Genomic DNA, 23905 nt, shown 5'->3' with positions numbered 1-23905 from the left:
ACTTTTGAATCACAGTCAACATTTACCTTGCTCTGGAAACTTTTTTTGGTGGTCCAGGATTTGAACCCAGGGCCTTGTGTGTGTGAAGCAAGCATTCTACCAACTGAGCTATATCCTCAGCCCCAACTCTGGTAACTTCTGATGTTCTTCTAGACTCAGTTATCGTGAGTTTTTATGGGTGACGGTACTTTCCAGAGCATTTTATTACTTTCCAGAGCATTTTATTGACAAAGGAAAACAACTAATCTTTTGAGAACTACTGATAAAAGCTGAAACATGATCTGGATTTTCATCTTCTGTTCACAGTAACTAGTATGGAGGAATGGTCCTAAGGAATCCTCCATTCTTACAAATCATGTTTTGCCTTTCCTTAAGGGAGAATATTGATTTACAGATATCCTTGGACTCTTTTAACTATCAGGGCCAAATCCCAGTGACCCAATAGACTGAGTCAGGGGAATCACAAGTCTGAGGCCAGCCTCAGCAACTAAGTGAGGCTCAGTCTTCCTAAAAGGACTAAGGTTGTAGTTCTGTGATAAAATGCCCCTGGGTTTAATACCTGGTACTCCTCCACACCCACACCCACCATTTTAATTTTTTTTAATTTCAATATTTTCTTCCCTTCTTTGTCTCAGAATTAACTTTTCTTGCTTCATCTCTTTAATCTCTAATAAAATTATATTCACAAGAGGGTTTTTTTTGTTTGTTTTTTTGGTTTTCTTTTTTTTTTTTTTTTTTGGTACTAGGGATTGAACCCCAGGTCATTCTACCACTGAGCTACACTCCCAGCCCTTTTTTTTTTTAATTTCCAGAAAGGGCCTCACTAAGTTGCTGAGGCTGACCTAGAACTTAAGATTCTTCTACCTTAGCCTACAGAATAACTGAATTATAGGCATGTGCCACCATGCCCCGTTACAGTTTTGTTTTGGGTTTTTTTTTTTTTTTTTTTTGGTACTGGGAATTGATCTCGGGGACCTTAACCACTGAGTCACATTCCCAGCTCTTTTTTGTATATTATTTAGAGACAGGGTCTCACTGAGTTGCTTAGGGCCTCGCTAAGTTGCTGAAGCTATCTTTGAACTTGCCATCCTCCTGCCTCAGTCTCTCAAGCAGGATTACAGGTGTGTACCACCATGCCTGGCCAGAGTTGCATTTTTGATAGACACTCTCACAATGAAATATGAGCATCTAAAATTATTTTAGGGCTGGGGAGATAGCTCAGTCGGTAGAGTGCTTGCCTTGCAAGCACAAGGCCCTGGGTTCGATCCCCAGCCTGCAAAAAACAAAACAAAACAAAAAAAATAAAATAAAATAAAATTATTTTAACGTATACCTCTCAGGAATTTTTGCAGCCATGAGAAAAAAGGCAAAGGAATACGTTTCTATCAGTAGAATTTCAAACATTACTGAGGAAGTACTTTTGTTATTCATTTATTTATATATTTTTGTATTACTGGGGACTGCACTATGGTCTCACGTTTGATAGGTAAGCACTGTACTACTGAGTTATATCCCCCAACCCTATTTATTTTTATTTTTATTTTTTAGTTTTCAAACATGAAAAGTGTATCTTCTTGGTTCCTCTTAAATTATAGCATTACCCTGATGTAATAACTTAGTGATGAACTTAAATGTATCCTGGTAATAAAATATTATTATAGGGATTATATGTATTAGTATCAATCACCTATATGTAATGATAGCTATTCTTTATTGAGCACTTTCTCTGTGGCAGAAATTATTTTAAGTCACTGACTTACAGTGGTAGCAATATAGAGTAGTGTGTCTATGTATGTTCTCAGTATATGTTATATATGTATATAAACATATGCATATAGTCTAATTATATATGTATACATAAAGTCTAATTTTATATATGTACCATTGGCATATATGAATGAAAATGGTCAGAGATGGAACCAATATAATGATATCCAGTTAAAATGAGTCATGCATTATCTGATAATATCAGATGTTTGGATAGTTTAATGTTATGTTGACAAAACATCTAAGTATTTAACTACAGTATTAATTTAAATCCATTTGTATGTGCTTATATATTTAGAAACAGAAAAATAAATCAAGAGATGAACAAGTTTAAACATACCTGTTTCAACAGCCACACATCCCATTCATTCATTTTTCATTTTAAATAAAAAATCCTGAAGTAAGCAAGACTGAAAGTAGGTCATTGGTATCAGTATAATTTTCACTGATCCATTTTCAGATACACTTAAACTTATCAGCTCTTTTGGCAAGTTAATTTAGTAGGTGAATTCGTTCTCGTGCTGCATTTAATCCTGTGGCATAAGTGAATGAATACCTGGTGGTATGAAGTGAATAAGTAGTAGTTTTTTTGTCTCCAAAATTTGCTTTTAGGGGAGATTATATTTGAAGATAGATGCTCGAAATATAAATGTATGTGTTATTTCTAGCCTATTAGTCCTAGTTTTAGTTTCAAGTTTAACAACATTGATGATTTATCTCAGAGGTATGCTTTAATATAGCCACAATAAATTAGAAAAAATAAAGGACAGATTATAGAGAACAGCTAAGTATCCAGCACTGATTTGTTATAAGGTAAAAAGATATTTATGTGGATTTAGATTTTGTTTTGTGCTTGCTCTTAAACTTACACTAAATTTATTTTTATTTGTGCTTTTTGTTTTGTTCACAGCATAATTTAATGTAATAGCAAATAGGACTATACCAATTTTCTTTTGAATATAGACATCAGCCAGTTTGTTATCCCTAATGTGTTCCTAAGGTCTACATAAGGGAAACTGATCTTTCATTTCTGCCTTCTCACAGTATATCAGCTACAACAGGAAGCTCCTCATCCTCGAAGAATTACATGTACTTGTGAGGTAGGTATACTGAAACCATTACAACAAAATTCTTATCTGTCGTTTGTTTTCCAAACTTTGACCTTCACCAGAGGCTTGGTTCTTTGAAGATTGATCAAGTATGTTTGTTGTCATTGTAAAATTGTTACTTGAATGCATTTTTCTTAACATTTTACTTGATGTAATTGCCACTCCTTTATGGACTATTCCAAACATCATATGGAATATGATAGTGTAGTTTTAAGTGATGCTAGTATATTCAGTGAATTTATTTTAATTCAGCAATTTCATATTTTATGTTCCATTCTTTATTTTTAAAAACATAGTTTGAAGGTGTTATTTTAAGATTATTGGAATTTTTTTCCATTGAAAGAAAGATATAACAAATCTTGATATAAAAAATGAACAAGGCATGGATAATTCACCAGAAGATACCACATATGACAATATATGAAAAGACATTCAACTAGTTGCTAAATCAAGAAAAATGCAAATGAAAATACATAGAAAGGCCATTTTCACTTTGTAGCCTGGTAGAAATTCAAAAACTTACAGTGTACTTACACTTAATTGACCAGCCTATGAGAAAATAGGTACTTTTACACATTGCTAATGGGAATATGAAATATTATGGCTTTATGAGAACTTTGTAATACTTAACAAAACTATACCTAAATTTGCCCTTTGACCTACTTCAGTTTCTAGGGATTTACCATGGTGAATGACCTGTTCACATGTGGAAGAACATATGCTCAAAGTTTTCATTGCAGGATTGTTAGTAATAGCAGAACACTGGGGACAAAACTAAATATACAAAGGAGACTTATTGAATAGAATATAATGGTAAAAAGAACAAGGAATATGCCTCTGAATCAATATGGAATGGTAGGAAACAGTACAGGTATATAGTATATATGGTTCTTTGTAGTAAGGAAGAATGGAAAATAAGAAAATGAAACTTAATTTTGCAAAAGAGAAACACAGGAAGAATTAATCAGAGACCAGCGAAATAGCCATTATAAGGAAGGGGTGGGTAAAACTGGGGAGGGGAAGGGATGGCAGTGAGACTTCTGAGGATATATTTTTATATATGTTGTTGTGACTTTTGAATTATGTAAATGTTTCACAGATTCAACTAACAAAATTAAATAAGTGATTAAAAAACTAAGATTATAACAATTTATTACATAATTATCAGAAAACTTAAGTAGCTTTTAAGCATTCTGACTATACCAACCTAGAGGGACCCAAAAAAAAAAAAAGATCATCTTTAACTATACATAGTATCTATGTTTTTGGTAGTGATATTTGTCTAATAATCCTGAAATTATTTATCTATAGCATAAGATAGAGCAAATGAGTAATTATTTTGGATTTTTATGGGACCAGGGTTCTTAAGAGATATAAAGAAGGAATGAGACAAAGTTGGGGAGAGTATTGTGCCATTCAGTTTGAATTGTGCTATTTAATATGAATTTGTGGACTTTTAAAAATGTGTTTTCTTTCTCAGACAATGGAAAGGGATGCTGTGGTTCCATGGTAAGAATGCCTAGATTTTGGTTTTGAAATATTTCCTCCTAAAAGGAGCCAGAGAAATTCCTGATTCCAGACTGTGGGGAAGAAATCCTTGAACATTTTGTTATGTTAGAAAGCAAGGAAATGCTCATAATCCAATGGGGACATGTCAAAAAGACACAGAAGCCTGCTTGAAGGATTCCCACAAGAAAATATGGGACAATTTGAACATGTAAAAGAATAATGAGGTGGGCATGATGGTGCATGCCTCTAATCCCAGCTATTCAGGAAGCACAGGCAGGAGGATCAGAAGTTCTAGGCCCCCTGGAGCAATTTAGTGAGACCCTGTCTCTAAAAAGGACTGGAATGTAGCTCAGTGTAGGATGCCCTAGGGTTCAATCCTCAGTACGTTAGAAATAAAAGAAAAAAAATAATGATAGTATTACAGTAATTGATTTTAATACACTGAATGAAATAATTCATAAGTTCATAATGATACTAAAGTATCATTTGAAATTTTTAATTAATCAAAAAATTTTAAAAATAATAACCCATCCCAATACAAAAAGGTGAAAAAGAAGGGGGAAATGTAAAGTTGTTCTTTACAGGGAAATGGCAGTTAAAATGTAGAAAGAATGATAAAATTATAAATCACTAGTTTACACTTTTATTTGACTATAACAAGAATCATAATTAGATGTTAAAACCATGAGTGAAAGCCTATAATTGAACAGGATAGTATATTCACATGGTCTCAATATATCAAACCACCAATTATTTATTAATCGCAAAGAGAAAAACCCACCCTTATAATGGGGAGATCTGGTAATAATACTCTTAACTAATTTAGTATTACTTCTAGTCGAACAAATTGACACACGCATCCTGAGACACATGCCTCCAGAAGTTATACAGTGGATGCATACAATGTTACCTGTATTCTGTCAAAAATGTTGAACTAAAATCAAATCATGAATTATGAATCTGACAAATCCAGTATATGTACATTCTCTAACACATTTATTTGGGATTATAAATAATGTCATTATCATAAAATGTGAAACAGTAGTGAGACCATAGAAAATTAAAGGAGACAAAAGAAAAGTAGTAACTAAATTCAGTGTATGCACCTTGACTGAATTCTGAAGTTGTGTGTGTACATACACATACATACATATATGTATATCTGTGTGTGTGTGTGTGTTTAAAATCTATAAATTTTGAGCACAATTCAAGAAATTTGAATATAGGCTGTGTATGAAATAGAATAGAATCTAACTTATTTAGGTGATACATTATTGAAAAGAGTTGCTTCATGGATAAAAATGTAAAAATGGAATTTTATCTTTGTGACATCTTGTTTAAACACTACAGCTTTGGAAGTGTATAGTTACAAAAAGAACCAAGTTTACAAAATTCAGCAGGACTTTCATGAGATTGTTTTTTGTCCAGTTGCAGTTTATTTGGAGAATATACAGTCTGGATATGTAAGTATGCAGTATGTAGTGCTTGATTGAATTTCATTGATACTGTGCCACCATCAAGAATGATTAATTTTACATGTAGCAAGAACTTTAAAATACTATCAAATAAAATTTTCCATTTTGTTTCATGTTCTGTCTAGACATAACTTTTTAAACTTTTCACTGAAAATGAGATATTGACAGTATTACATGAAGGATTTATTCATAGCACCATTATCTTTATTGAGAAATAGCTATACTATGCCTTTCTCTAAAGAATTTGAAGCCACACGAATGAAAATATAATAAAAGGAATAAAAATAGAAAACTCGAGGAGTTTATTGCAATGCTGATTAAGGATAGATGTAATTGTGTGAAAAGTTTTTCATAGTAATAAATTATATAACTCTTTAAAGATCAGTAAAGCTAATATGATCCTGTTTTTTCCTGAACTAAATTCCTTTAATAAAAATTCAGTTGGCATTAAGGAACAACAGGTCAGTGAAGTTCATTTTTAAAGGGCTAAGCTGATGTGGGCTAAGTGTATAGCCTTCCGGTGAGCCACCTTGGTGCAGATACAATGTAGAATACTGGAGGAGTAGATGACTCTGAGAGTCTCTGAAAATAATTTCTTCTGATTTAGCTTTGTGATGTGATTGGCCAAATACTGCCATCATCTGAGGAATTAGACCATTCACATTCTATACTGTTGGTTAAAGTCAGGCATATAAGCATAGGGAAGTCAGAAAAACAAATTGTACAATTGCCATTTTATTTCTTAAATTGAAGAATGTAGTGCTTATTTTCACTCTGGTTGAATATTCTTTTACAAAGAAATCAGCAATCTAGTTTTTATTTTATTTAAAAAAATTTTTTTGGTACCAGGGTTTGAGCCTAAGGGCACTTAACCACTGAGACACATCTGCAGACCATTTTTTATTGGTTATTTTGAGATGGGATCTCACTAAGTTACTTAGGGCCTCAAGATGCTGAACCTGGCTTTGCACTTGTGTTCCTCCTGCCTCAACTTACCAAGCGGCTACAAACAAATTTTAATGGTAAATTGGAGGGCAGAGAATGCTGCTCTGTGTGCAAAAGATTTACTGTGGACCAACTCTTTTTCCATATTGTAACCATCCTTACATATTTGAATATTGCAGTCTTTAATTTTTAAATTTGATTGTTAGTGAAGATTAAGTATGGATATGTAAAATATGTATCTTTATTTTGAAAATTAGAGGTAATAGGTTATTTCTATATTTGACTATATCTTTCTGTTTTCCCCAGTGATAATTAAACATAAGTAACTAAATAGGGATAATTGTCTTCTTTTAAGGAAATTATATTCATATCCAATATTAGTATAATGATTAGGTTTATAGTGACACTGAAATTTTAAACCACCAATCCTGATGACCTGGCTCATTCTATTAAGTTAAATTTCTATGTAACAATTAACAAGGATATCCATTTGTAATAAAGGATTAATCAGAGTGGAATAGATTTAGTCTAAAATTACTTCTTTAAGGAAGAAAGTTTTAGTCTTAGGCTTGATTAAGTGATTATTTGATTTGGAAGATCTGAAGGTTATTGGGCGTGATAAACACTAAGGATAAAGGTCCTGAATTCTAGTTAATGTTTGGCCTCATGTATTTAACAGAGGATTTGGATCACTATGTTTTTCTCAACTAAATGTGGTGAGAAAAAAGAGAAAAGTTAATACAATTGGTAGGTTAATATTTCTTTTAAGTGATATGTATTAATTATCTGTGACTTCAAGTTATAATTTAGCCATACGTGGTGATACACGCCTGTAATCCAGTGGCTCAGGAGGCTGAGACAGGAGGATCTCGAGTTCAAAGCCAGCCTCAGCAACTTAGTGAGGCACTTAGTAACTCACTGAGACCCTATCTCTAAATAAAATACTTAAAAAGGAATGGGGATGTGGTGGTTAAGCATCCCTGGGTTCAATCCTCGGTACCAAAAAAAACAAAAACAAAAACAAATCATAATTTAAAAAATGAATCCAAAAGATTTGTCTTTGAGAAATTCCTCTGACATTCCTAGAAAAGGAGAACTGACCCTGTGTGTTTGCATGTGCACATTTCCCCTCTCTTCAACCATGGCAGTGTATCACAGATTGTAAATTCCAGGACAGGGGATTTATGTCAGTTGTTAGGAAACTTATATTTAGAGCCATGTTGTGTGACTCTTTTCTTGTGATCTAGACTTAGTTCTGGTGACAGATTCCATGTTCTACTTTTTCTCAGCTGAAATTTTGCATATCCGTGCAACCAAGATGTATAGCATTGTATTTTACAACCTGAATTATCAACTATTAAATCTAATAATTTGAGGCATAACTTTAAAATGCAAAATAGCTAAAATAATTTCACAAAAAATCAAATTGTAACTAGTGCTTTTTTTTTGATTCCAGAAAATATTGTCGATTGATTTTGTTAATGCTAAAAAAAATCTTTTTCTTTATCTTTCTTTATTTGGATGGGCTTGCACATGTTAGGCAAGTGCTGTTCTATCCCTAGTCCAAGTTTTTTTCTTAAAATTTATTGTTAAGATAAATTTTGAAATTGAAAATAAAACTAATTCTTTTTATAGAAATAAGATATCCATATCCACAGCTTAGGCATGCTTTAGAAATAAGCAAATACTTAAAAACATGAAAAGCATTCTTAATAATGCTTTTACATGATTCAATTGTATCTTAGAGTAGAGTTACTTCTGAAGTTAGCACATAAAATGAATGTCTTCAGTCAGAATGATTCTTGATAATCTCTTTTTACCCATAAAGTAGTGGTACATATTTTTGTGTGTACAGCCCTATCATTATATATGTGTATGTGTGTGTGTGTATGTATGTTCAGTGAAGTGCAATATATGATGTAAATATGAAATATACATTTGTCATTTTCTATTATATAAAAAGCGATTTTGTTTTGTTATTTTATGCCTAGCACCTGGTTGAATTAAAATAAGTGTGTGTGTATGTATATTTATAGAGACACAGGTAAAAATTTCATATGTGATATTATTGCCAAAACTCTGTCCTTGTCCCAGATGTCAATCCAATAATGAGGACATGGTTTTAAGAAATAGGAAAAAGGTTTATTGCTTGGCTAGCAAAGGAGAAGCATGGGGTATTCCTGTCTCAAAGGTTGTGAGTCTGCCCATCAGCAGGAATGGGGGCTTTCAAAGAGGTGATTCAAAGGCTACATTCCACCGGTTCTCTGCTGGAGTTGTAATCCACTTGTCAATTTGGGAGATAGTCGTTTCTAAGATCATCAGGTACCATCCCCAAAGTCTGGGTTACTTTGTTTCTATGGAGGGTGTGTACTCAAGGACAGATTAATCTGCCTAGAATGGGGAAGAAAGATAATCCTGCTTCCCCTGAGATTAGGGAAGGGGAGAGATTAGGGAGGAGCTGGGAAAGAGGAAGAGAAAGAAACATGTCCATTTTAAAAATAAGTTGCAGTGACAGAGCAGCACGGGCTATATTTAAAGCATGAAGTGGACTACCGTTATATTTCCCCACTGTCAATTTCTGTATTCCATTTCTATGCAGAAATGAGCAATGATGTCTCCAAACTGCTTCCTGCTGAAAAGGGGCGAATTTGGGGGAAGTAATCCAAAGTCCTTGTTCTCTATCAGGTGGGTCATGGACAGTTAAGGGCATTCAGCATCAGAGCAGTCCAGAGGTCCTTAGCAGCAGATGGCAGGTGACTGGACAAGGCAGACATAGGGCAGGGATCATGTTAAGCCAACAATAAACAAGACAGCAAAGCATTACTTTTTTGTAACAATTAACACAAAAGCAATTAGTATTTTATCCAGTCTCTGAAAACCATGAAAACAGTAACTCATAATCTTATCAGTGAAAAACAGATCAAGTTTGTCAATGTAAGAGATTGGGAAGATTTGTAGGTCTATGAGATCAGACTCAAATTAACTAAGGACAAATTTGTGACTCTAGAGTCCTGTGTGATCATTATTATTAGGCACTCTCACACAAGAACCCTTCCTTTATAGCCTCCAGCTTTACTTACTTTTGGTAGGGCTGATACACGTGTACATCTTAAGTTGCATTAAAAAACCGTTGTTTTCCCCCTTAAATATCCATGTAGGACTGTGCTTAGGCTATACTTTTCTGCCAGGTGTTTAAGACCAAGTTGGTCAAAACTAACCTTGTTCCTCTCTACTCTTAAGAGTCAGCTGAGATTCCTCAGAGATCACTCTTGGGGACTTGAGCCAAGCCTTTTGGCCCCTTTTGCTTTCCTCTCCCGGTGACATCATCTGCCAGGATGGGTCAGGTCCTGCTGACCATATGTGACTTCTCTTGGAAGCATCAGGGACATTTCTGTCTCCAATGACCCTCTTCTTTGCAGAATGTGCACTGGTTTGCTTCTTGTTTTCTAGAGTCCTCTCAATCTCCCTGGTCAGCAGATCAGATGACTCACCAGAGTTGCAGGGCCCAAAGAGTGGTCTCGTCATTCTCTGTGTTCTGGCTGACCCTAGAGGGCAAGGGCCAAAATGGTGGCTGCTTTTTCCTTGACTCTTTATTTCCTTGACTTTGGTCTCCAAATTTTTGGTTTTAAACCCCCCAGCAATCTGTTTCACCAGTCTTAAAGAGGGACTAACAGGTTATATCTTAAATATCTATAATTTTACAGTTACCCCTTTCATTTAATTGTAGTCAGTATTAGTACTGGAAGTCAGCATTATATACTATCTATCTTGTAGGTGATGGCTTATTTTCTTAAATTAACCCAAATTCTGGGTTTTTTTGTTTGTTTTCTTTTTGTTTTTTTTTTTTTGTTTTTTTTGTTTGTTTTTTTTTTTTTTTTAGAAGCAATACCTCTACAAAACACTAACAGGCAACAGTTACAAAGTTTACAAGGAAAATACAAAATGAAATGAACAGAGCAAAAACATATTTGGTTTGTGTAATAGCTATAAACAAAGAAAAATGATTTAAAATCTTTAACCTTTACTTAGTTATACATTATATCCCCTATTTGAAATCACAGTAATCTTTACAACAAAAATCAATCTTTTGAACAACTTTAAATGAGCTGAAGTCTAGCCTATGTTGAAGCCATTCTAACATGGAGTAAGGTGGGAGGCAGAGCTTTATCTCAGGTAAGGTGGGGCTCTTCACAAATAACACAATACAACATTACATGTGAAATATGAATCAAAGAAATGCTAAGAGAGCTTTTAACTTTCTTTTTGTAGAAAAAGGGGCAGAATGCTTCCATGTTTTATAGTGTCACCTTTAAACAGATCAGGCTTTCCTTATTATCTTCCAAAAATACATTTAAATTTCAATTCCAGCGTGAAAAGTAACATGAAATTGTATATATAACTTATCGACAACAGATTATTTTATTCAGCTATTAAACATCAAATGACATGAATAAATACCAACCAAATTTGTTATTTGTATACAAATCTGAGGCTTTTGCTACACATAATTTTAGTTTGGAGAACACCGACTTGGCAAAGTGTTCTCCTAAGCTTTGCATTTAACTGTTTAACTTTTAAAGTATAATTTAAAATCCAGAGTGTATGATAACAATAATCACAAGTCTGTATGCATTAACAAAAAATCAAAGGATAGCCCTAAGTATACATTTAGGAAACAGTGTTAATGATCAAAAATTGACTTAGTCAAAGCAAACAGATATATGACAGTGTGGCTCTTCTATGTCAGATACATATAAAAGAGAGCACTTATTGTTTATCTTGCCAGTAAACTTACATAAACTTTCATTTTATAAACTTTTACATAACACTTAGACAGGCTTAGACAGGTATAGTTCTCAGAAGCATACATATACCTAGTTGAATATATTTAGGGTAAGTTGTTTAACCACTTACAAAGTAATCATTTAAGACTTTAAAACAGGTACAAACCCTAATTCCTGTAAGACTTAGTTTCCACAAGTAATAAAACCTAACAAATATAAGAAAATTATCTTGATAGATGAGAGTAGATCAATGTTTCAGACTTTGCTTCATATTAGTACAAAAAAGTTCAAATAACTTTGTGCTAATTATAGCTCATTTAATCACAAACACCAATTTTTTGAGATATACCTTCTGCAAACCTTCTGCAACTTACTTAGATATTCACAATTTGCCTGCGTCCTTAGTTTTATCCTCTCTTTCATCTTGGACTTTAGTTCAAGAATATTACTTTACCAGACAAAATACTTTCTCATCCAGAAGCATTTCTTTTACCTTCTGATTTTTCGTATTAAAACATATTTCCATACCTATAACTTTCTTTTATCTTTTCTAGTTTTGGTCCCTTTCTTAAATTCATATTCTGAAACAATCCTTAAGAATGTTATCTGTGAATTTAATTTACACAACAAATTTCATTCCAGGAGAGGTTTGGACAATTCATTATATATAAAAACTGTGTCTTAATCTTTTTTCTCTCAAGTTGCATTCAAGGGGTTAGAGCACAGGATATTTTGAGCCTGACCTATCTCCTTTACCATTATCACAATGCCATCAACTTTGAGTAACCCACTGTCAATTATACCCAGAGGCTCCTCTCAGGCTTTTCTTTCATACTAGGCATATTGATATGCAATGGAGGAGGCCCTTTCCATCCTTTTCTTTAGGCTTCCTTGAAGATCCCTTTGCTGAGATTGCCTACAAAACACAGGTTGGCCTTAGTTTCTGTCTTTTTCTTTTCTGGGTGCAGTTATTTATTTAGTGTCCCCAGGCATTTAGTTTGATGGGGCACTATTATAGCAAGAACTGCTTTGCCCTAGTGATGGATATCCCCTAGCCAAATGGGGTATCTTGTCACATCTTAAGAGGAAGACTATTCCTGTCCCCGGGTCATAAACCGACAGTGCTGGAACCTATTGCTGCATGCTTTGTATCAAACAGCCTCCACCCAATGGGCAGAAGGGGCTGGAAGGCAGGGTAGAGGCCAGGTTCTCTTTGACCATTTTTCTACAGCCCAGGCAGTTTTCCTGGGATTTCCGCCCCCCATTCCCCCAACTTAGGGCTAGTGTCCTTGACCCACAGACCCACTGTGAGATGATCTGCAGCTGCCTAGGGCTAACTAAAATCTTTTTTAACCCTTTCTTCTGGTGTCCTGCTATCTTTGCACACCAGAGGCATTGCCTTTTGGCACCTTCGTATTAGTTCCCAACTGTACAGACCCCTTATTGTCTAAATGCCTGTACATACAGGATCTGTCTCATATACTTTACCCCTGACAGACCAATTTCAACTTCAAGATTGTATAATAATCCAGAAAACACATTCAAAGGCCAGCTTGTGTTACAGCAACCTTTCTTTCTCTTAGGCTTATACTTACAGGTGGCCCATTCAGCCAAGATCTCTGTGTTCAAGAGACTGTACAATAAGATCAACAGAACATGGCCCATGTCTTAAAGGACCAGTAACAGAGACAAAAAAAAAAAAAAAAAAAAAAAAAAAAAACAGACAAACAAGAGAGGATCACTGAATCCAGGGCTAACAGACTGAATCTTTAAAACAGGCAGGCCTGCTCACCTGTGGGTATGCCTCCAGGCAACTCTTTTGTCCCAGAGGTGGGAAAAAGGGAAAGTGCCTGTGAACCCAATGGAAGTTATAGGAAGGAGATAGCCTTGATACTTTCAATGTCTGTTTTACAGAGATTTTGATCAGTGATTTTACTGTTGCTTTCAGTGCCTGTTTTACGTAGATTTTCCATGCTCTACCTTATTAAAGCTCCTAAGCTAGCACACCAAAATGGATTTTTCTGCTTTCAGGCCCCCTCCCACATGGAAGGAGTTCTATCTTTCTAGCTTAAAGAAATCCTACTGCATTTACTCTTCCTTTCTGTGATTGTCCATGGATTTTATTCTCCAAAATTTATGAGACAAGAACCCAGAGGTAATTGGTGAAGTGGGGAATCTAGTCTCATCTCAAAATTCCCATTTCCCCACTAGGTTTGGGAACTTCAAGTTGGTACTTCGTGCTCACTGGTGTTCACACTGTGCTTCCCTTGTCCATTTCACCCTTTTTCTCTCCTCTCAAACCTCTAATAACTTACTCCCTCTCCATATTCCAGCCCATAATCTTGTATCCTTCTTTATTCTTTATTAAAGTAATCAGAAGGGAATGTGTGCAAACTTCCACCATCACATCTACCTACTCTCAGCATTTGAGTTTCTAAATTCTGTGTCCTGTCACTCCCATAGATAACAGTAAGCTCTCTCCGCTAGGCCAGCTCCAGTTCCTCTCATCTGCTTTAGTATGTAATCCTAGTTGTTCTCCCCTCTCCTCCATTGTTTTTCTCTTTTTATAAGATTATTTTGATTAGCCCATAAACATCTATTATTTCCATATCTTTAAAAAAGTTCTCTTGATCCTCCTTTCTCCACCTGCCTTACTCAACTTCTTTGCTTTCCTTTGTAGAAAACATTTGAAAATATTGTCTGTACTTCTCATCTCTAGCCCTGCTCGTCTCATTTTTCTCTTTCCTTCCTCCCGTCAGACTTTCACCCACCACACCTCCAGCAGAACTGCCTTGGCATGGTCACCTCTGCTTGCCGCATGCAAAGCAAACATTCTGTTCTCCTATTGCTCATCACGTCAGCAGCATTTGACACAGGTGGAAAAGCTCTTCCCCACAGTGCACTTTCCTCTCTTCATTTTTAGGACCTGGCATTATTTTTGTTTTTCTCCTTCCCCCACAGTCTCTTTTTCTGGTTCTTCTCTCCCTGATCTCTTGATTCTTGGATACTGCAGGGCTCAGTTGGTGATGTTTGTTTCTTCTCTACCGATATTGACTACCTGATGATCCTGCCAGTTTGGGTTTTAATACACTTATATTTCCAATCCAGACTTTTCTCCTCAATGCCAGACTGTATATCTAATTGTCCACTCTGCAATCCTCTCAGAGACATCTCATAGACATCTCAAATGTAAATAACATGTCTAAAACAGAACTGATCTTCACCTTCCTCCTAAATCCTGTTGTTACCACAGCCTTTCAAGTCTCAGTCCATGGCAATTCCTTACTTCCAGTGGCACATATAAAAAAAACCAGGCATTATCTTTCACTGTTTTCAAATCAATCTACCCATTAGGTCACATTGACTTCAGCCAGTGTTATTCTGGAGTTTTAGTCTCTTGATTGTTGTTATGAAATTACAAAACTTGGAATCAAGTATATAAATATTTGTATAAACATATAATGCTTTTACTGTTGCATGCAGTATTCAGATTTCTAATATGATACATTTATAAGTAAAATAATTTGAGATCATTAATCATTTTTACATTCTGACTAGCCCTTTAATTTGATTATCTGAGTAATTTTGTGAATTTGAAAAGATTGTTCCAAACCATTACTTAACTAGTATTAGTGGAATCCTAGCCCAGATCTTCAGAGGTCCCAACAGACCAGGTCTGGTCATTTGACCCAGAAAGAATACAAGTAGCAAAGAGATGCATGGTGGTGAAACAGGAAAGAAATTTTTTTCAGCATGACCAATCCTGGGGAGATGGACCAGCATCCTAAGCACTGTCCTAGGGGTACTAACAATAGCTCCAGGATTATGTAGGAGAACAAAGGCACAGGCCAAGATGTTTGTGTGGTTAAGCAATCTTGGGCATACTAGAGTCTGGTTGATCATTATTTCAGATCTAGTCATGCAGAGACCTGCTGGCCACAGGAAGGGCAGTACCACTTGGGAGGTAGTTTCAGTTTCTGTCATAGGGTTTTTGCCTGCTGCGTTCACCATTCCTAGAATTTGGGATAAGCTGGCCAGGGAGAAATAACTCCAAGAGAACAGGTCAGAGAAACAAAATGAATGAGATAAAGCAACGACAGGGCCTTCTTCAAATCCTAGGAGCCTCTGTTACAATATCCTAGGCATCACTAAAGCATCCAAAGGCTCTTGCAGGGGAAGAAAAACTTCCTTACCTTCTTAGATTTCAGAGCTGAGACCTGCTAATTAAACTGACACATGGCAGATTAACAGAAGAAAAGGTTTATTTCATATGTACATGGGGTGGAGGATTCACAGAAGAGAAGTAAAAACCCTAAAGAAGGGATAATAACCCTTTTGTTAAAATTTTGTTAAAAAACTATTTTAATAAAGGGCCATAAAGTGGGAAAAGAGACTGGACAAGGAAAAGAGTGTTAGGTTTGAGAAGGGGAATATATTGGGAAGAAAATCTAAGCTAAATAGATTATTTGGTAAAAATTTTTTATTCAGACTTAGGTCTTCTCAGGTGGTAGTAGTGGTCTCTAGAGCTAGTCTCCTGGGGTTTAGGAGAGGAGCACATGTTCACATATGGAAATTTGCTTTACAGATATAAATTTCCTTCATAAAAGTGAAATTCATACCCTGCTTTTAGGCAGAGGGGAGAGGATAGCAAGCTTCTGCTATGTTTGATGTTTCTTAATCACCATCAATTCAAAATCCCTGTGCCAAAGTGGCCTATTTTGGGATGACATATGCTGATCTTCACTAGTAGATGAGAGAGAGAGAGAGAGAAAAAAAAAAAAAAAAACAACTTTAAATTTGTTGTTTTGCATCTCCATTAAAAAAAAACAGGAAAGGTGAAATTGCTATGGGAATTTTATTTTGGACATACTGCTTTTTATAATAGTACTTTTTTAATCCTTAAGGTTTACCTAATGTTTTAAAATTCAGAATTATTTTGGGTCAAGCAAAAAAGTTATTTAGAATATAATGCCAAAAGCAATTGTGTTATAAAGTTGATTACTTAGACAATTAATGGAAGCATAATAGAGATTTACTACAGGACTGTTGAATAAATAATCCATATTTATCTTGGATTGGGAAATGTAATAGAACGTTTCCTTCAACCAGCTGCAAAGGTCTCATGGTTTGATAGAAAGACCATGATCTCTTCCCAAATGTTGGGGACCCCATTCTAATGTGTCTGAAGCCCCAATATTGGGTCACCCAAAAGTTATTCTGGATTTCTATTTTTTAGGTGATTTTAGTTATATAGTTAATGTATGAATGCATTTTTCTATAAAAATTACACAGTTATAGATAAAATTAAAGTCTCTTTTACACCTTTCCAATTGCCCCCTTAGATCATTTGTCCCCTACTTTACAAGAGGTAACTATTTGAATTTGGTGTATTTACTTCCAGATTGCTCTTGATGCTATAAACATATATTGCAGTGTGTATGTGCTTTTTCCTAAATGATGACAAATTATGCTTATTATTCTGTAACTTATTTTTGTATTCAGTAGTTTGCAATTCATCCATGTTAGTCACGATACAGATCTACATCATTCCATCAAACTCTGCATTTTATTTATTCTACAAAGCAGCTTATTCCTCTATTGGTGTATGTTTATTTCCATTTTAAAAATAACTAGGAATAATGCTTATATGAATGTTCTTATACATGTTTTCGCATGTACATATGCAAGTGTTCTAGAGTAAAAACTGAGCATTTATGCATTTTCAGTTTGAACAGATAAAGTGTTCTTCTGAGCAGCATTTTATCATATAAGTTAATTCTTTAAGTTAAGACCTGAATATTGAATTTTCATCTCAGAAGCAAAGGTTTGTTTTCAAGCAGATCCATGACCCCACTTTTTAAAGTCCTGGACCTAAAAATAGAATAGCCATTATGGGTTGCTATGGGGGCCAACTGGCATATTTTTAGTACAGTGAATTTTATGAGGAAAAACAGTTATGGAACAAGACCAAATCAGATGGTATGGTAAGACAACGAATAACCTGACTACAATCTCAACAGAAAATAGAAAGTTCCTGAAGAATAAAGTATAGGTTAAGAATAATTTTTAGGGAAAAGGTAAAATCTTGACTCTCCTAAAAGAAGTGAAAATGAACACAGTAAAAGTTTATTTCACTCTTATGAGAGAGAACCAAGAAGTCAAAGCACAAATTTATATGGACTCAAGAGATACTAGAATGAATTGCACAAAGAAATGAAATTGGTTTTTCCAATTAAAATGTTACCAGGCAGGAAAAAAGAAAAAAATCCATGTATTAATTACCTATAATTTAGAGAGTCCCAAAATAGCTCAAACACAATGTACTAGACCAGAATCTGATAAACCAGCAGAGTGTGCTTTAGATGACAGACAGCTTTTCACTCACAGATTTCTTCCTACACTATTGAGTAAATACCTCAAAGTTGCTAAAAACAGTCATAGGTCTGGCTGACCAGCGGGTAGGTAATCTAGACTTGGCAACCAGGCTTGATGCAGAACCTAGGGAGACGATCACTGAAAAAGTAGGCTTTGAAGTTGTCCACATTCAGCCTCATTCAGGTGAGTCAATTTCACATGCAGAGGGGCTTGGGCCTCTTTTGCTGTGTCTAAAAATTGTGGTTTTACCTTTAACTCTACCACTTGAACAGGTAACCTTGAACAAGTTATCTAATCTCTTTGATACTCAATTTCTTCACTACCATATGATCCAGCAATACCACTACTGTGTATTGTCCAAAGGAAATAAACCCAAAATTTGGAAGAGATAGCTGCACTCCTATGCAGCATTATTCACGTGGCCAATATATAGCATCAACCCAAGAGTCTGTCAATGAATGAATTGATAAAGAAATATGCAGTGAAATTCCATATTTTCCATTCTAATATACAGTGTAATACTGTATATTTCAAATTGAGTACAACCTTTAAACAGAAGGAAATCCCATCATCTGCAACAACACAGATAAACCCAGAGGATGTAATATTGAAGGAAAAAAGCCAGGTACAGAAAGACAAATACTTTAAGTTAGAATAGAAGTTAGAAGAAGTAATAGGTAAATAGGTAGTAATAAATGAAGGACAAGGAAAAAATGAATTTACTTCAGAAATTCCACATCTTCTCCAGACATGTCACTTCCTAAGTCAGTCTCTACTGTAGGCCCATTACTCCCAAAATTTCTGGGAAACCTGTAAATCTACCTGTGTGCTAACACTTAACCCTCCAATAAGTAGATTAAGCCAAGAAAGATACAGTATCTTGAGGAACCTATAATTTAGGGGACTGTCCAGTGCTATTTGTTGATAAGAAACGAAGACTGCGTCAGCCTGAGAACCCAGAGATTGACCAGACAACAACAAACCACCTTGAGATCACTGGGCGCTTACTAGTCCTATACGCTTCTCAATACCCACCCCTCACCAAGTTTCCTGTAAAAGAAGAACTGGGAACCCCCAAAGCACATCTCTCACTCTGGAGATGGTGCACATTCTCCCTTGAATGCATACTCCTTGCTTTCCTCCCAAACCCCTCTCTCTCTTGAGGCTACCCCCACTCTCCCTTGAATATGTATCTCCTTTCCTAAATAAACCTCTGTCTATACCTCTGACTGGCACATGCTGAGATTCTTTTCTGTCACATATGCTAAGAACCCTGCTGGTCCTGAGTTGGATGCCTCCTTCTCTCTGGGAACTTCTTAAACCCTTCTTAGGAGACACTTTGTTTCCCATGACAACTTCTGTGTGGAATCTAAAAACAATGAACTCAGAAGCAAAGTGTCGAGTAGTAGTTACCAGTGGCTAGAGGTGGAGTGGTGATTGGGGAAATATCGGTATAGAATATAAAATTTCAGTTAGGAGAAATAGATTAAAGAACTCTATTGTACAATATGGTGACTATAGATAATTAACAATGTATACTTGATATTTGCTAAGAGTAGATTTTATGGTTCCAGCCACACACACAAAAATGAGGTAATGCATATGTTAGTTTGTGTTAGCCATCTCACAATGTATACACATATCAAAACATCATGCTATATATAATACATATATACCCATATTATGCAAGTACATAATATATATAGATTTTATAATATATGCAAATTTTTGTCAAAAGTAAAAATTAAAGGTGAACTTTGTCATGAAAAACAAAGTGAGAATAATATTATCCTATGAAGGTGAAAGAGGATCATCCCTGTCTTGTGAGGATTAAATGACCTCTAAATGTAACTGAAACGTGGCAGATAGCAAGAGCTCAGTGAATTTAGTCTGTGGTACATCTCAGGGAAAAGCCTTTTTCATGATAGCACTTAACCACTTTCTATTTCCTTAATGTTTTCCTTTTAAAACTTCTTTATTGTTGTTTGACTTTATAGTATTAGTTCCAAAACACTTATGACACTTTTGGTTTTTTGGTTTTTTTTTTTAGTCATGCGTTCCCTGCACAGCAATGTTTATCACATATTTATTGTTTAGCAAATATTTGTTTAATGCATGGGGCAAATGCCTTCTATCTTTCTGTCCTCCCAGTAAGAATTCTTCAGTCTATTCTTCTGAGACTTTCCTCAGCTATAGCCAGCCCACATGCCATGAAAGCTAGGGGAAGAGAAACTGGTGAGGGAAGAGCTGTTGGGAAAACAGAAGGGCAGGATTGTAGTGTGATGTTAACAGAATGGAGAATATGGAGAAGCAGGAAGGAGAGGAGTAGGAGAGATGGAGAGAAAGCCACAATCTGTTATGACATGATTGTGGCATTAAGTTTCTGGATGTTTTATTTTATTCTGTGAATAAAGTGATGTAAATATCTTTTCCAATTCATTACAGTTTGAGAAATGAAAGATAGTTTAGTTCAACTCTTCACATACACAGTATTTAATAGATAAGAAACAGGCTTAGAGAAGTGAAGCAACCGGTTTAAAAGGTACCAATGAATCCTTTTGTAGAACTGGGACTCCATGCTCCAACCTTGAATCTTATATAAATGTTTTTTTTTGTAATAGATGCTTTAGTTTAATACATATACAAAATGTTGAGTTAATGTAATACACATTTGCACTTTCACAAATATATTTTCTTTTTTCTTCCTCAATAGGTAGAAAACAGACCAAAGTATTATGGAAGAGAGTAAGTATGGATTACCAGAATACATTTTGTAGATTGGCATATGTAAGAGACAAGAAGATGGTGCTTTTAGTAAAAATAAAAGCAGAATAAAGGAAGTATTCATTTTGGTGAAGTTAGGTTTTCTTTTGCTAATTATAAGTCTAATAATTCTAGTTGGTGAAAACTATAAAAGATAAAGGGAAGTATAAAGAAAAAATAGCATGGAAAATGTACATGCAGTAATATTAAAGATATAAGCCATATGAGTAAATATTTCTAAATATATATGATGAAAATGTTCATATTTCTATGTGTTTTTTTGTATGTATTAGATACATACACACACACATACATATAGAAGGGTGTGGTGATTTAGTCTTTATTTCTACCTTTCTTCCCCCATATTTTCTGTAAGCAGTATATATTCTCTCTATGATCAGGGAAAAAGAAAAGAAAGCAAATCATAGCTACCCAGAAATAATGGTTAAGATTTAAAGTATTAGGTAGGATATGGTAGCACATGCCTGTTATCCCAGCTACTTGAGAGGCTGAGGCAGGAGGCTTACAAATTTGAGGCCAGCCTCCTCTGCAGCTTAGTGAGACCCTGTCTCAAAAAATAAAAAGGATTGTGTATATGGCTTGGGTCAATCCAAATTAAAGAAGAAAAAAAAAGTAGTAGTATTACCTATTTCCTCCTCCTCCTCTCCACCTTTCTCCTTCTGATTGAACCCAGGAGCACTTTATCACTGGGTCACATCCCCAGCCCTTTTTATTTTGAGACAGGGTCTCACTAAGTTGCTGTGGCTTTCCTCAAACTTGTAAGTCTCCTGCCTCAACCTCCCAAGTCACTGAAATTATAGGTGTGTACCACCACAACCAGTTAAAGTATTACCTTCTAAAGGTCTATTTTCCTAATGTGTTTTATAAAATTGAGATATTATAAATATAAATTGTAGCCTGATTTTTTTCCCATTTAATATTGATGATGAACATTGTAACAATTTTTTAAATTGGCTTCATGATTGTACAATTGGGCAGTGGACTATGCCAAAAATGGTTCAGAATGCTACTGTGATAATTTCTAATGTTACTGTGATAATTTTTTTTGTTAGTGTTGAGAAACAGAAATATAGCTCTTGGGGAAAAAAAAATCACATTTTTACCATTATCCCAATAAAATAATTTTTTTCATGACTTGATTGTGTATTAAATAGTCATGCATATAGCAGATATTTTTAAATTATTTAAAAATCTAGGTACATTTGTGCATTAGGAGGAGGGTGATTCCAAAGTTGAGAATTACTGGTGTTCTTTACAGTAATATTGTAATTTGTAGTCATTCTCCTGCTTTTGGCATTTAGGCTGTTTTTAAACTGTACAGATTGAGTATCCCTCATCAGAAATACTTTGGATCAAAAGTGATTTCAATTTCAGAGAATTTCAAATTTTGGATATTTGGGTTAGGGATGTTCAATCTCTACTATTAAAAATAATACCATAAGACATATCTTGGTGCATAAGGTGGTTTTTTTAATCTTTTTTTTTTTTTTTTTTTTTTTTTTTGTAGTTGTAGATGGATAGCATGCCTTTTTTTTTTTCAATGTGGTACTAAGGATCAAGCCCAGTTCCTGGCACATGCTAGTCAAGTGTTCTGCCACTGAGCTACAGCCCCATCCCTAGGTTTTTTTGGTAGAAATATTGGCTCAACTGATACGAATAATTTTAAAGTTATTTAATTTCATCATCAATTTTTATTTCAAAATGTTTCCTTGAGTTTGATTTTTTTAAAGGTACTTAAGTTTGTTTTTTCAGCAAATAGATACTACATTTTACTAATTGTATTAATTGACGTCACTTTAACTCAAAGTATATACCAGTAAGCTAATCCAATGGTATGTGTTACTGCAAGGGATAGATCACCATTATCTTGCTTCCAGCAAGTTTAAAGGTGTTAGCATATGAACCTAGTTCTGAAACATTGAAAAATTTATGGAGATGAAAATTTCCCAAGCCCACTGCAAACCTAGCTGTTTTGATTGTCTTAATATAAACCTGTCTACCATGAACTGTTTTAAGATGGTTATGAGAAACAGAGCCATGCCTGTGAGGAAAAACCAAGATTGCCACTTATTCCTAGTAAAGTTCCTAAATTATTAAGGTGCCATTTCAGGGCCTTTATAATTTATTATTCCAAATTCAGATAATCGCTGTTTCTTCTGTACCAATGGAAGCTACAAAGTTTCTTTTGAGCAGTGAATCTTCCCCTCTACCCTGTTAGGTCTTACAGCTGGGCCTATGAAATAGACTAACGATAGGAAGATTAACAGGAGGAAAGTATGCAGATTTGTTAACTTTTGATATAGTATGCACAGGGGCATCACAGGAAAAATAAATACCCAGTGAGACTGAGAGCTTATGTATGCTCCTGATATGAGAAGGGAAGGGAAGATGTAGGCCATCTACTCTCAGGAGAAAATAAATGATTTATAGGAAACAAAAATAGTCCCTGAGAAGAATAAATGAAAGATATGCTGGTTAGTGTCAAAGATCACCTGGGTGTGATGTCAACTTTTAGTCTCCTCTTCTGTGATAAGAATTAGTCTTCCCTGGTTGATGAAATTCCTGGGGAGGGAATTGATGGCAATTGATTTACTTTTGGAGAATCTGTCTTTAGGTAGATAAGAGTTCAGAGAAAGACTTTTCCTGCATTTGCTATTTTTTCAAATGCCTTCAGCTCAAAATAATATGCTAAAAAAACATATTTTGAATTGACATTTCCTGAATTCCTTCATTACTTTTGAGTTACTAAAAGGACATGATATATGTAAAAGTTCTTTGTAAATTGTGAGTCATCATACAAGTGTAAGGTGATTGTGTATTTTTAATAAGTTGTCATTGCTGACATTTTTCTTTAATCTTTCATGTCAAATTATTATAGATGAATTTATATGTAAAGACTGTGTTATTTATGTTTATTATTCCTTCTTTTTTTCTTTGTTAATCAGAAATAAGATTTTGACAGAAAGTAAAAGCAAGGAGTAGTTGTTTGCTTGTGGTTTGAGTATTCAGTAATGCAGATTATGCACATTATTGGGCAATCATGCCAATTAAAGACAACCCAGGGTCCTGGAAAATTGCCAGCATAGACTCTAAGCCAAAATTTTAGAGCAACTGCACCAGTGAAAAGAAGTGAAACAGAACACATTTCTGTATATAT

The 23905-nt window shown here is 34.8% G+C and overlaps 1 protein-coding gene across 4 annotated transcripts in view; it reads left to right on the top strand.

Moving 5' to 3' along the window:
* CHN1 (chimerin 1) overlaps positions 1 to 23905 on the top strand; it is a 169317-nt gene that overhangs the window by 40792 nt on the left and 104620 nt on the right. For 2 of the 4 annotated variants that reach the window (XM_079135043.1, XM_079135042.1), the window contains exons 4-5: positions 2812 to 2871; positions 20682 to 20709. In XM_079135043.1, the coding sequence (XP_078991169.1) occupies positions 2812 to 2871; positions 20682 to 20709 (88 nt within the window). Of the gene's footprint in view, positions 1 to 2811; positions 2872 to 4367; positions 4386 to 5818; positions 5849 to 20677; positions 20710 to 23905 lie in introns of those variants that run through there. The other 2 variants (XM_079135044.1, XM_079135045.1) reach the window with 2 other exon arrangements.

Source organism: Sciurus vulgaris (genome assembly GCF_902686455.1).
Source record: "Sciurus vulgaris genome assembly, chromosome: 3".
Classification (NCBI taxonomy): domain Eukaryota; kingdom Metazoa; phylum Chordata; class Mammalia; order Rodentia; family Sciuridae; genus Sciurus; species Sciurus vulgaris.
The sequence above is the reverse complement of the archived record's forward strand: the minus strand, read 5'-3'. Positions and strand labels throughout refer to the sequence as shown.